General features: G+C 38.5%; 1 protein-coding gene across 5 annotated transcripts in view; it reads left to right on the top strand.

Annotated features, from left to right (window-relative positions):
- The window catches only part of ARHGEF10 (Rho guanine nucleotide exchange factor 10), a 110,968-nt gene that overhangs the window by 41,340 nt on the left and 57,112 nt on the right, over nt 1–12,516 (top strand). For 3 of the 5 annotated variants that reach the window (XM_083857592.1, XM_083857593.1, XM_083857596.1), the window contains 7 exons: nt 1,360–1,476; nt 2,648–2,762; nt 4,671–4,783; nt 8,506–8,583; nt 8,818–8,997; nt 10,264–10,380; nt 12,126–12,218. In XM_083857592.1, coding sequence (XP_083713718.1) covers nt 1,360–1,476; nt 2,648–2,762; nt 4,671–4,783; nt 8,506–8,583; nt 8,818–8,997; nt 10,264–10,380; nt 12,126–12,218 — 813 coding nt within the window. The remainder of the gene's footprint in view (nt 1–1,359; nt 1,477–2,647; nt 2,763–4,670; nt 4,784–8,505; nt 8,584–8,817; nt 8,998–10,263; nt 10,381–12,125; nt 12,219–12,516) is intronic. The other 2 variants (XM_083857594.1, XM_083857595.1) reach the window with 2 other exon arrangements.

The following is a 12,516-nucleotide window of genomic DNA, read 5'->3' as shown; positions in this document are numbered from 1 at the left end:
ACAACCAAGAAAACAACAACAAAAACCTACCCAAAAAACCAACCCCAGCCCCCCCTGCACTGGCACTTCAACATGGGCAGACACTACTGTTCTTTATGTACATTTTCTCTGTATCCATTCCTTGCACTAACATTCACTTCTCCCCCGGCCTTGTGATGGATATTACAGTATATTCCCAGTATACATTGCCTTCTGTAGCCTTTCAGAGCCTGTGAGGGACTTGCCCTACTTACAATTTTAGTTTTAGTTGAAAAGTATGGCAAGGCTGGAGGTGGGATTTTTAATTTTAAGTGCTGGTATGACTTCCCTCAAGGTCACCTTTTCATTATGATTCTTACTATTCTATTTATTTACTAATTTATTTTAAGAAGGGAAGGTTTTTGTGCTGTTAAATACTTCTTGTCTGTGAACCAGATGCTATTCTTCATTATTCTGCTGAAATGCCAGAATCATCATGTTAGAGGTAATTACATCCTGACCCAGCCTAGTGGAGCTACGTGCTGGGCCTGTCGCTTTGTTTTCAACTCAGTAAGCCTTCTCTTTCCTGAGGCTTTGATCTCTTGCCAAATAACTCTGTTGATATCAAGCTGAGGGTTTTTCCACTGGTCTTCTATTATAGGGCACACCAAATATTTTCCTCTTTTTTTTCTTTCCTGGTTGCATTTTAACCTCTTTTGTCCATCTTTGTCAAAATGTTTAACAAATGGTAGTTAGTATTCCAGAGCATTCCTTTCTCTCTGATAGTTTCCTTACCTTGCAAATGAATATATTCATGTATGAGATGGTTACACCCAAGTTCATACAAGGAGGCTATGATGCATGTGGAAACTGCAAGGACATGAATCCTGTTAGTGTCTCCTTACCTGACCCCCTGCCCTGTCAATTTTCATATTCTCAGGGGCCAGCAATCTCCACGGGTTCTTCAGTCTCTGTGTTTTCTTCTGATTCACTGTTTTAAAGGACAGTCTGAAATCCAGACTAGGGTTTGTGCTCCAGTGAATAATGCTTATGGTTAAGCTGATTTATTGTTTCCATGTGGTTTTTAAGAGATAGGCACACTACAATTAATATGTATAACAATTTAGTTACCTTAGTCTAAGTGGTTTTGCCCGTGTCTTTACAGAAAAGCACCTGGTGGAGTTCAGCAGTGCCCAGGAACGATGGTCCCTTCCTCGGACTGGAGCTTCCCTCAGTGATAGCTTTCCCTCAGTGTTAGCATTCCCTCAGTGATAGTTTAGTTTTCCCTTAGTTGTCTTTGTATCAGTAGCTAGATGGGGCAATGTGCATGATTTATGTGAGTGCTTTAGTGTGAAGTTTTCACTACTTTTTGAAAAGATTGTGTCTTTTTGTACACTGTAGCTTTCTCATGACCTAACGCGTTTAAAGGAGCATTATGAAAAAAAGATGAAAGATTTGATGTCAAACACTGTGGGAGCAGTAGAGATTCAGCAACTAAAGCAAAAACATGAGCTGAAGGTAGTGTAGTTGATTTTTGTAACTAGCTACATTTAAATAATTGCTTTTCCAACACAGACAATGCTGCCTTTTATTAATAGCTTAAAAAAAGTAGACAATAATTTGTATTAAATAAATTCTGAATGTGCTGAATTTTTATTGTGCATTCTTAAATTAAAGATTATAGTATTACTATAGTCTTAAAAATACTTGGTCAAAGACCTTTTCTCATGCCTAGTTTAAATGTTAACAGTCTCAGATAGTGAGATAGGGCATTGTCTTTCCCTGCTGACTGGTGCCCTTATCCCAGAGTGTGAGCCAGGTGTACAACCCTAGTGCCTCTCTGAGACCTTGGCTCCATGGGGCTAGCCTAGCCCTAGCTCTGCAGCCACAGAGGGTTAAATTGGGACTCTCCCTGCTCTCCATTTGGAATGGAGCCAGTATGAAAAGACTGGGTTTTTGCTAAAAGCTTCAATCTCAGACCCAGAAATTGCTTGATTGCAGCAAGACAGCTTTGTTTGTGTCCTGACAATAGTGGGGATTTTTTGTTGTGATATTTTGGGAAGAATAAGTAAAAGCAGGGTATTTTAATAAACATTTTCCAGCAAAGCAGAATTTCTTTGATTTTTTATTTTTGTTTGTTCCATGAAATTTTATTTGACTGTAGTAGTGTGCTGTGAGATTATGACATTCTTAATTAAATCAATGTATTTGTTCAGTGAATGAAGTTATTAGTTGTAACTTTTTCCTTCATAACAGTGTTTGTTTAAGAATATAGTTAATATATAACTGAGTCTAGGGGATTATCTTTAGGTCAGAAATACTTTGGAAGAGTTATTGAGACACTGAAAGATGGGCAAGACCTCTGGCTGTTAATGACCTGTGAGTAGTAGGTATTTGTTCTGTAAGATTTGAGACTATTTAATAAAATTTCTGAAAGTTTTTGAATGCAGAAGGGTTCTTACACATTTCTGCTCTTTTAGACTTGCATACGGTATTCCCATGCAGTAAGTCCTTGTCTCCAATTTTTATTTTATTTTGAAATACAGGAGCTCAGCTCTGAGCTTTCTTGGTTCTCTACTTAATTATTTATTCGTTTGACTTTGAATGATATTCATAGCCTAAAAGTGTGTAGACTCAAATGTTTTCCTATTATTCACTGAACATGTAGACTATATTTTTTATCTTACAGATGCAAAAGCTTATGAGAGCTGCTAGAGAAGGTACCAAAGATGGACTTGAAAAGACAAAAGCAGCTGTGAAGAAGGGTCGTTCCTTCATTCGGACAAAATCTTTCATTTCTCAAGGTAAATGCTATTTACAGTGTTTCTCTGTTGCATTCTCTGATAATTTCTGAGAAAGAAGATGAATGACCTAGCAAATTTTTGTAGTGGGAGCTGAGAGCTAAATGCAAGAAATCAGATATATACCAAAAATATATGGTATAATAATATTCAGTTCAGATGACAGTATGGTCAGTGCATCTTGAGCAGTTTTTTCTGTTTGGGGGAAGAACCTGAGTGACCTGAGGACCACAGAGAAGGGTCAACTTAAAAACAATAACAAAAAAATCCCATCAAGCAGTGTGATCTAGGTACTGATAGATGGGAGTTTGGAAGTGATGTTAAGTTACTGTCATGGTGTAACCCCAGCCAGCAGCCAAGCCCCACACAGCTGCTCACTCACTCCTGTACCACCAGGACTGGGGAGAGAATTAGCAGGTAAGAGTGGGTTACCTCAACTTGTGGGTTGAGATAAAGACAGTTTAATAGTGAACATAAAAGCCACACACAAGCAAAGAAAGACAAGGAACTAGTTCACTGCTTCCCAAGGGCAGGCAGGTGCTTATCCATCTCTGGGAGAGCTTGGCCCCATCACATGGAGCAGTTACTTGGGACACAAATGCCATCACTCCAAACATCCTCTCCCCTTACTCCTCCTTCCTCCCACTTTGTATACTGAGCAGGATATCATATGGTCTGGAATATCCTTTTACTCAATTTGGGTGACCTGACCTGCGGCTGTGTCTCCTCCCAACCTCCCATGCACTCCCAGCACCCTCGCCAGTATGGCAGGTATGAAAAGCAGGAAAGGCCTTGGCTCTGTGTAAGCTCTGCTCAGCAATAACGGAAACATCTGTATATTATAAACCCTGCATTCAGCACAAATCCAAAATGTAGCTCAATACCAGCCACTGTGAAGAAAATTATTTCTACCCCAGCCAAAATCAGCACAGTTACTAAGTCTGCCCAGGTCTCTCCATCAAATAACTCTTGAATGTCAGGAGAGTGTGCTGTTAAGACATGGTTTTCAGTGGAGAAGTAGTTGATTATTTAAAAAAGTTCATCCCTGTAAGGTAAGGAGTAATGCTTTCTGTGCTTAAGAGTGAAAGTAGGACCTGGCATTTCTTCTTACATTTCTAGAGGTTAGGTTGCAGACACAGTGTATCTGTGGATGGCTTAATCCCATAACCACTTTCCAAATCAGCAGGGAGCTAGTGAAAAATTTGTTAACTAAACTCACAGGTTTCTCCTAGCCATCAGATCTGCTTCCCTTATTTCTCCTTTTGTTCAAAGACAGTTTCTCATATTGTTCTTTCTTCATGTCTCCTTTCCTCATAATCTGCTTGTTTGGCTGGCTGTGTGCTGCCACCTATCAGTGCACTTCGGTGGTGCTTTTTCAGTAAAATTTTTACCCACAGAGCAGTGCAGAATCCCTCACTGCTTTTTGATGAAAGCAAACATTTTGGTTAATTTGGCTACTTCAGTTCAGCCACAGAAGGATGTATGGAATTTTTTTATCTGGATCATAATATGGGTGTTTTTAGTTTCTTCCCAGGGATCATTTATTTTAAAACTGCTGGCCCTGGAACTGCAGTGCTTTAACCCAACTTGTCATGTCCTGCCCTCTGGACAGCCCCATTCTCCTGGCTGAGAGGAGGGAGTAGAGGTCAAGCAAAAGATGCTTAGGCTGCCTTCAGCTGTGAGATACTAGAATGCCTTTGAAAGGTGTTCTATATCAGAGTGCCTGTTGGTGGTAGCATTCATGTGATTTCACAGATGATAGAGAATTGCCAGGAAATTTGTTCTGTTTGCTTAGTGAAAATTTATCATTTCTGTGCTCAGATGATAGGATCTTTGCTTTTTTGGTTTTGTTTTGCTTTTTCTTCTTTCAATCCACATGTAGAAGCTGACGTTTTGGTTATTTATTTGTAGATCATAGATCATCTTGTCTGGAAGAAGAAGAGCTAAATTTATTTATTGATGTGGACTGTATGCACACAGAAGCAATTATGACTCCTATGCCTGAAGGATTATCGCAGCAGCAGGTAGTAAGCTTTGGGAAATATGGTCTTCTGCCTCTTTTTTCTCCCCTTCTGCTCTGCACCAATGGCTTTTAGGTGCCTTTGGTCTTCAAACATACTGGCATTTTACTTAAGTGGACATCAAATTCAGAACTGAATAAGTAAACTAGTTTTTTGAAAATTGGTGTTAGTGCATATAGTTGCATCAGTCCTGAATTCACCTAGAGGTGCAAAATGCTGGCTTGCATTATAAATTATCTATAAGAGCTATATTGTTTCACTACCTAAACACTTAAACTAAATATGATGGTTTTGAGTGAAAAAAAGAAGAGAGTCAAAGCATTTTTATTGAACCAGAAAACATTGTTCCAGGTACTCTGGGGTTTCTATTTTAAATGTAGAGAATATCCTGTGTGCTCTTTGAATTTAAAGGTTTTTCTTTGTTAAAAAAAAATCATGCCCAGTAAAGTCAAGTCTACAGAAGAATTCATTTTGCTATGTTCCACCTCAAACTGTGTAGTCACTGTGGGAATCACATCAAAAAATACAGAAATCAGCATCAGTTAAGTTTTGGCTGAAAATAAGTCCCTTGGGTTTATGTATTTTAAGACAACTAATAATTGTATGAGAGTTTTTAGCTTCTTGTAGTGTCAAGTCATGAGTTAGTTGGTCAGTACCTTAAGAAAATGAGCAAAAAAATCAAACAAAGGGGCAACTGAGGAGAGGGCTATATATTTTCGGGATTTTTTTGTTTTACATTTTACTTGGGTGGGGTTCACTTTTCTCGTGTTTAACACAGTGAAGTGCTAATCTTTTAACAAAGCAACTACCAAACCATGTTACATTACTGTAAAATTTTATTATAATGTGAGATTTCAACATCAGTCTGGATGCTTTTTCCTTCTTTCCAAATAAGAATTTGAGCTTCACTGGGGTAGTTTTGTACAAGTAAGTTTATCCTCTTTTGCCACAAAAAAACCCAGAGTGCTTATAGTTTGGAACAAAGGAGTAATAGTTGTGTAAGTCATGACAAATATTGCTCAGCTGCCTAGGAGGAGCTGTCCAAGTGGGCAAGAATGGAGTTAGAAAAGCCACAGCTCAGCTGGAGTAGTGAGGTGTGAGGGGCAACAGTGAAGAGTTTGTGATATGTGCACTGGCAACAAAAGGAAGTTGAGAAAAAACACACTACAGTGCTTGGTGGGGCACGGATCTGGTGATAAAGGGTCAAAACTGTGCCACCTTTGCCTTGGATTTTACTGTTGAGGCTTGTCCTCAGGACTCAGCCCATGAGCCCAGAGACAGGTCTGCTGGGGTCAAGCCTAGTCTGCAGCAGGGGCAGCTGAGGCCATTTGGACATACGGGTGTCTGAGGGACCAGAGGGGATGGATATAAGGGGGCTGTGGGTAAGGCCTTTCTCAGTCATCTAAGACCACAGCGATCAAAAGACTGGGAAAAAGTGTCACGCTCTTACCCACAAGAAGGAGAATTGAGCCTGGTCTTACCTCAATTCCAACAGAAGTGGTAGAGTGGATGCTCTTGGGAGCTATGTCTGCATTCAGTAAGACAGGAGGGCGAGTGGGGAAAAATCAACATAGATGGACCAGAGTCCATTTGCGCGTGACCAGCTTGAGCCCCTTTGAGGTGATTTTATGGGCAGAGAAGAGCAAAGTGTGTCAATTACCTCTGCCTTAACAGGGCTTTCAGGTGTCTCCTGAAGTATTCCTGTACTCCTGTAGGTGAGATACAGTCTCTGGGTGGACTAAAAGGTGGGTGGCAAACAGGTGAGGACACCATGCTCAGTGAGTCCGTGGTACCAAGTACAGCGAGTGGTCAGCATTAGTCCTGTCCCTCAGGAGTAGGCACATCTGGCATTTAAAGCCTGTATGAGTAATCTGACTGCCAGCTGCAGTGCACATCTGGAGGGATGCAGCAGCTGTGCGGGGGAGGTTGGCTCGTGGTCAGCAGGGCTCTGATGGGCTGGGGTGCACACAAACACTGGAGCAGTTCATGGGGCACAGCCTGCCTGTTGGAAGGGGTCACAGTCCTGAATGCCCCAGGCCAGGACCCCGTTCCAGGCCGGGTGCCATGTCACAGCAGAGCTGCTCTGTGGACATGCTGGTTTCAAACAGCAGGTGGCATGATGGCTTCTGTGTAAATCCTGGTGCCTGCAAGGGCTGGGGCTCGGGCTCATATCTATTGCGATAACCTGAAGCCACTATTAAGTATTCTTTTTGTGTATTATAGAGCCTGAAATTTTCATTTCTATAGATGTTTATTCTTTTCAGAAGAATGAACTGTGACTAAAAGTAGGATTAGTATTCTTTACCAGAGCTGCTGATCCGCTATACCAAATAAGACACTGCTAAATCCATTCTAAACACAGATTAGACACAAATAATTTTACTGTATATATCTTAAGCAAAGCCTCAGATAATTTTGAGGTCCTCCTTTGAAATGCTAGTACCTGAAAGAAAATTCTCACATACTCTTCATTTAATAATGCAAAATACAAGTGGAGAATTTAAAGGCAGTGATGGTGAAGGAGGCAGGAGGCTGTGGGGCTCTGGAGCAGAAAGAAGCAAACTTGAGATTTGAGTTTCATGGTCATTTAGGCTATTTTAAAATAGCAAAATGAGCTTTTTGTTCCTTCTCTCTTGGTTATGGAAAGTGGTTTGATCCTACCCCTGTGCTGGCTTCTCCATCATAGTCCCCCTTTTGAAAACTTGGGTGAGCTGGATTAGGAGATGGATTTGGGTGAAAACAAATCCTTATAACCAACAAGAAATCTAATTGATGGCAAGAAGCTTAAATTCTTAACCAAATTGGTTCTCCAGTCCTTCCTATCCTGCCCCCTGCATGTACATACAAAGTGCATTTCAGCTGAATTATCGAAGCAGAAGGTGGAGAAGGAGGTGTGATAAATAGCCTGTAGTTTAACATGAAATATGGTAGCTTTTCCTGAAGCTCTTATTACTCTGTCAATGCGTATAAATATAGATAACATGGGGGTTTTCAATTGTGTATGATAATGCCCAAAAGAGAATGCTGACTTGGATACTTTCTCAGTGGTACAGTTTATAAGGCCTTAACTTTAAAAGGCAATTAGTATTTGTTTGTTTGCCCTTCATGTTGCTCCTTATAAATTTATAAAACCTATTAAAATAAAATTTAGGACTAATTTTTGAAAACTTTGTTACCTATTTTGTTGTAGCAAATCACTGAAGTTGTCAACATCATCTTATACCTATGGTTGTTTTCATTAATGCCTATATATATACACTTAAGGTGCATAGGATTATAGAATATCATGGTTTGGAAGATCACTAGGGTTCTTGATCTTGGCCCTGCACAAGACAGCCCTAAAAATTGTACCAGGTGCCTGAGAGCATTGTTAAATGCCAAAGTCAAAACAGAAGTTTTAAAAGTTAAGCTTGGAATTACAATAGTCAGAAAAAAATTACCACTATTGATAAAATAACTTTTATGTTCTTTAAAATAAGTACTTTTAGATTAATACAAATTTAATTACTTTTGAATAGGTACAGTATTATTTTATTGCAGTCCCACTATTGAAATTGCTTTGTATTTATTTTGTTTTATTAATGTGAGAATTTTATCATCATCATCCAACTATATCATCATATAATCTCACATCATGTAATGTGAGAATTTTATCATCATCATTCCAACTATAATGAATGTATTACCTGATTAGAGCTTTGGACAAAACTTTGTTGTTTCAACAGGTTGTGAGAAGGTATATTTTGGGCTCTGTAGTTGATAGTGAGAAGAATTACGTGGATGCTCTCAAAAGAATCCTGGAGGTACCTTAATATCTTTTGTATTTTTAAATTTTGAATATTTGAAAAATAATCATTAAATGTCATTAAAGAATCTGTCATATGACTAACACAGATTTTGCTACAGATGCTTCATGCTAAATATTCAGTGATTTTGTGTGTGTGTGTGTGTACTGTTGCTTAAGTTTGTTTCTCTGCTTATAGAAGTCCACTTTTTTGTTTGTTTAAATCAATTTGCTTTTTTTTTCTGTTTCACAGCAATATGAGAAGCCCCTTTCAGAAATGGAACCAAAATTACTGAGTGAAAGAAAACTTAAAATGGTCTTTTATCGAATTAAGGAAATTCTTCAGTGCCATTCGATGTTCCAGATTGCGCTGGCGAGTCGTGTATCTGAGTGGGACTCTGTTGAAATGATCGGTGATGTCTTTGTTGCTTCAGTAAGCAAATGTGTCAGAACAGATAATCTGGTTTTATTTTAGTCTTGTTTTTCCATCTCCATATCTTTCTAACTTAGCTGCTTTCTTCCCATATTCTCCAATGCCTGTGGCAACTGTCAGAGTATGCATGTACTATCCTGATAAGGAAACTGACACCAACACGTCTTCAGCTCGGTTGGCAGATGCAAAAGGATTGTGAGAAAAGTTTTCAGGCTTTGATTAATCTTTCAGACATTTCAGTAAGCAGTTTATTTTTATGATAAATTAGAAATTCACAAACCCACCAAAATTAAGGTGAGACTGAGACTCAGAATCTTGTAAAAAATGTCTAGTCATTGTACACCTAGTAGTGTGCAAGTAGAAAGAAACCCCAGTGGATAATGTCCTGAATTCCTGAGTTTGAACTGAGATGAGGCACTGATAAAGAGTACTTGTAAATCCCTATTCTATCATTAATGGAAGTCCATTCAGTAAAGCACAGAATTAGTTACTGCTTTAAATTAGAACAAACAAGAAGTGGCCTTGGTTGATAGAAAAACGTTCACCATGAAAGTGAGGCTTGAATAGGCTGCCTGCCTTCTCGCTTGAATGCCTTGTTTTATTGCCACCCAAGTGCTGGAAATCACCACCTTTTCGTGCCTGCTGTAAGACAACTGGGATCTAATCACTGTTCACCCAAAATGAAATAGTTACTAAAGATCTGTTGTTTAAAGCAAACCTGCCTTGTTGTGACTGAATCAAGTTAGATAGTCTTAATGAGACCAGCTCTGCAAAAGAGGGGAATGAAATTACCAAGAAGGCAGTGGGTGGTGATCTTACCATTCCCATGACTGTTTGCAGGCCACACAATCTGTCTGCTCTTTTGGTAGGTCCTTAATAGCTGAAGTCAGGGTGTGAAGGCCCTGAGACTTTGCCAATTCACTTAATCTGGAAGACAGGTAATGAGATGATCAGGGGATCTCAGCTGTCACTTTGAATCTCAGTGGATGCCCTTTGATTGCTCATAGTTCTCAGATTCTGCCCCAGTGTTCTAGCCAAGAGGAAGCAATTTCTGTATAAATACATTTCTTGTAATTCACAGCTGTTATATTTTTTTTGTTTCCTGTCTTCTGCAGAAAGGTTATTTTGGGTATTACCAGTATATCTATATCCAGCACTAGGCCAAGCAAAGCCCTTAGTTCCTAACAGACTGAGGTCTATATAGCTGTGCTGGCAGAGGCCTTTTGTGTTTTTAGTTTTTTAGGATTTGCCCTTTCTTCTTTTCAGTTTTCTAAATCTATGGTGTTGGATGCATACAGTGAATATGTAAACAACTTCAGTACAGCAGTTGGGATTCTCAAGAAATCTTGTGCCACCAAACCTGCCTTTTTAGACTTCTTAAAGGTTAGTTCATTCATTCTTAAAATAGTTGTGTATATGCAATAAATAAGAAAGTATGAGTTACAATTTGGGAGGAAATTTGACTTGCTGATACTGTATTTTGTCTCGCTGTTTTTATGGGCTTAAGGTCTGTTTTGTGGGTTTGGGACAAAAAGACCCCAGATGATACCCTTCCAGTATTGTATTTTTGGCATAGTAACGTTCTGTTACATCTTGGATGTATTTTGAACTGCACAGTAGTTTTATTGTTATTCAAATCGTTATTTATTGGTGTTTGCATTTCTTTATTTGCCTAAACATAAGGATTTTTTCATATCACGTGAGCTTCAAATAGTAGTACACTGTATGAAGCCACTTTTAAATTAAAAATTTATTTAATTCTAATTTATTTATTGTGTTGTGATGAGTAGTGTAGCTGGATTTCCATTCCACAACAATTTCCCTGGATTTTGAAGATTGTGTTTCTGGCTTGGGGTTGAAATTGGTGATTTTTTGCAGAAATCATACTACCCCATTGCATTTGATGCTTGTCATGATGTATATGGAGAGCCTGGCACACACAGTAGAAGTGCTGTGAATCCCTAGGGTTCACACCTTACAGAGGGTACACAGAATCCATTGCAAGGCTTTTGGGCTGAGAGTCTGAAAGCTCAGCTTGTCTCATTCCCCAAGCATCCTGGATTGAGTTATACCTCTCAGAGCTGGTTACCCTGTCAGGTCTGTTACAGTGGTCCACAAAACAGTAAAACTGGCTGCCTAGTGCAACTCTCAGGTTGCCTAGAGAAGGGTGGCAGGGGTTTGTCTTCAGATCTTAAATTAACTAACAACTTTTTGGAGTGTGAACAACTCTGTGCAGGATGATACTTTGGAAGCCTTAAGTACCATGAAGATCAGACTCTAGTGTTCTACTGTTAAAAGCACGTTTTTTCTGATAGACACATAGTCCATAGCTCTCATCACTGCTTGTCAGGGCCACACTGGTTCTGCTTGCAGAAACACAGCCAAACTCTGATGAAAGATGGCACTTCTTTAAATTTCCTTCTTTTTTTTTCCCCCACCAGCAATGAAGGTCAAAATCTTCACTACTATTTGGAAAAAAACAGATGTTTGTATAGATAACTATGCAAAGACATTGTTGTGAAGCTGATAGTTGTGGCAATAAATAGCAATTTAAGCACAACACCAGTTAAATATAGTTTAGAGTTTCTTTGTTTTTAATATTGAGTATTTCTTCTAATCTTCCTATTTCTAGCCATTTCTGGCTTTTTTGCACATGCAAAAGAAATTTGTCTGATTTTGTCTGCCATTCCTGGTAACTGAAATTAATGGAATTATAACATTTTTCTTTCCAAATATAAATCAATTTTTTCTTCATTTCTTCTAATAAAGGAGATCAAAATATCTATTTGTATAGCACTGAGATTATGATGATTTTCTCTTAAAAACCCATAGGTAGGTTTTTAGATTGATAGGTGCTGCATTGCTGGTGTGGCTTTAGCCCAGCTGTACTTATTTAAGGAGGATATTTCAGTTCAATGGCAGGCCATCATTTTAATAGCGATAGGTTTTTCTAAAAGATTTAGTATTTTTAAATGAAATAGTAAATGTATAGTTAATGGAATCTTTACAGTCTTCTTATTAAAATTAATGTAAGCAATATAGAAAAATTTTTAGAAAGTGTTTTCCTTTCGTTCTGTAACTGGTGGAAATGTGCTCATGGTAATAAATGTGGCTTTCTTGCATTTCAGCAGTGTCAAGAGTCAAGCCCTGATCGAATTACACTGTATGGTTTAATGATGAAACCTATCCAACGTTTTCCACAGTTCATTCTACTATTGCAGGTATGCTGTCCATGTTTTAATGAGGAATGATAACAGTAATAAAGATAATACAATATTATTACAACAGTAAATATCAGAAAAGTTTCATTTTAAATTATTGTTTATAGACACATACATATTATAGTTTAATACTGATTGCCAGACTGTTTAATATTATGTCCTTTCTCTGTAGTTTTGTTCTTTAAATAAGAATGTATGTGATCGATTCAGTATGTTTTTTAAGAATTACTAAGATATTCAGGAAGTTAAGCAATGTGCTGCCGAATATTCATTAAGTGTTTATTGGTCTTATTCTTTA

The sequence above is a fragment of the Zosterops lateralis genome (assembly GCF_965231275.1).
Source record: "Zosterops lateralis genome assembly, chromosome: 3".
NCBI classification, from domain to species: Eukaryota; Metazoa; Chordata; class Aves; order Passeriformes; family Zosteropidae; genus Zosterops; species Zosterops lateralis.
Note: the sequence above shows the minus strand (reverse complement) of the source record. Positions and strands in the feature narration are given on the sequence as shown.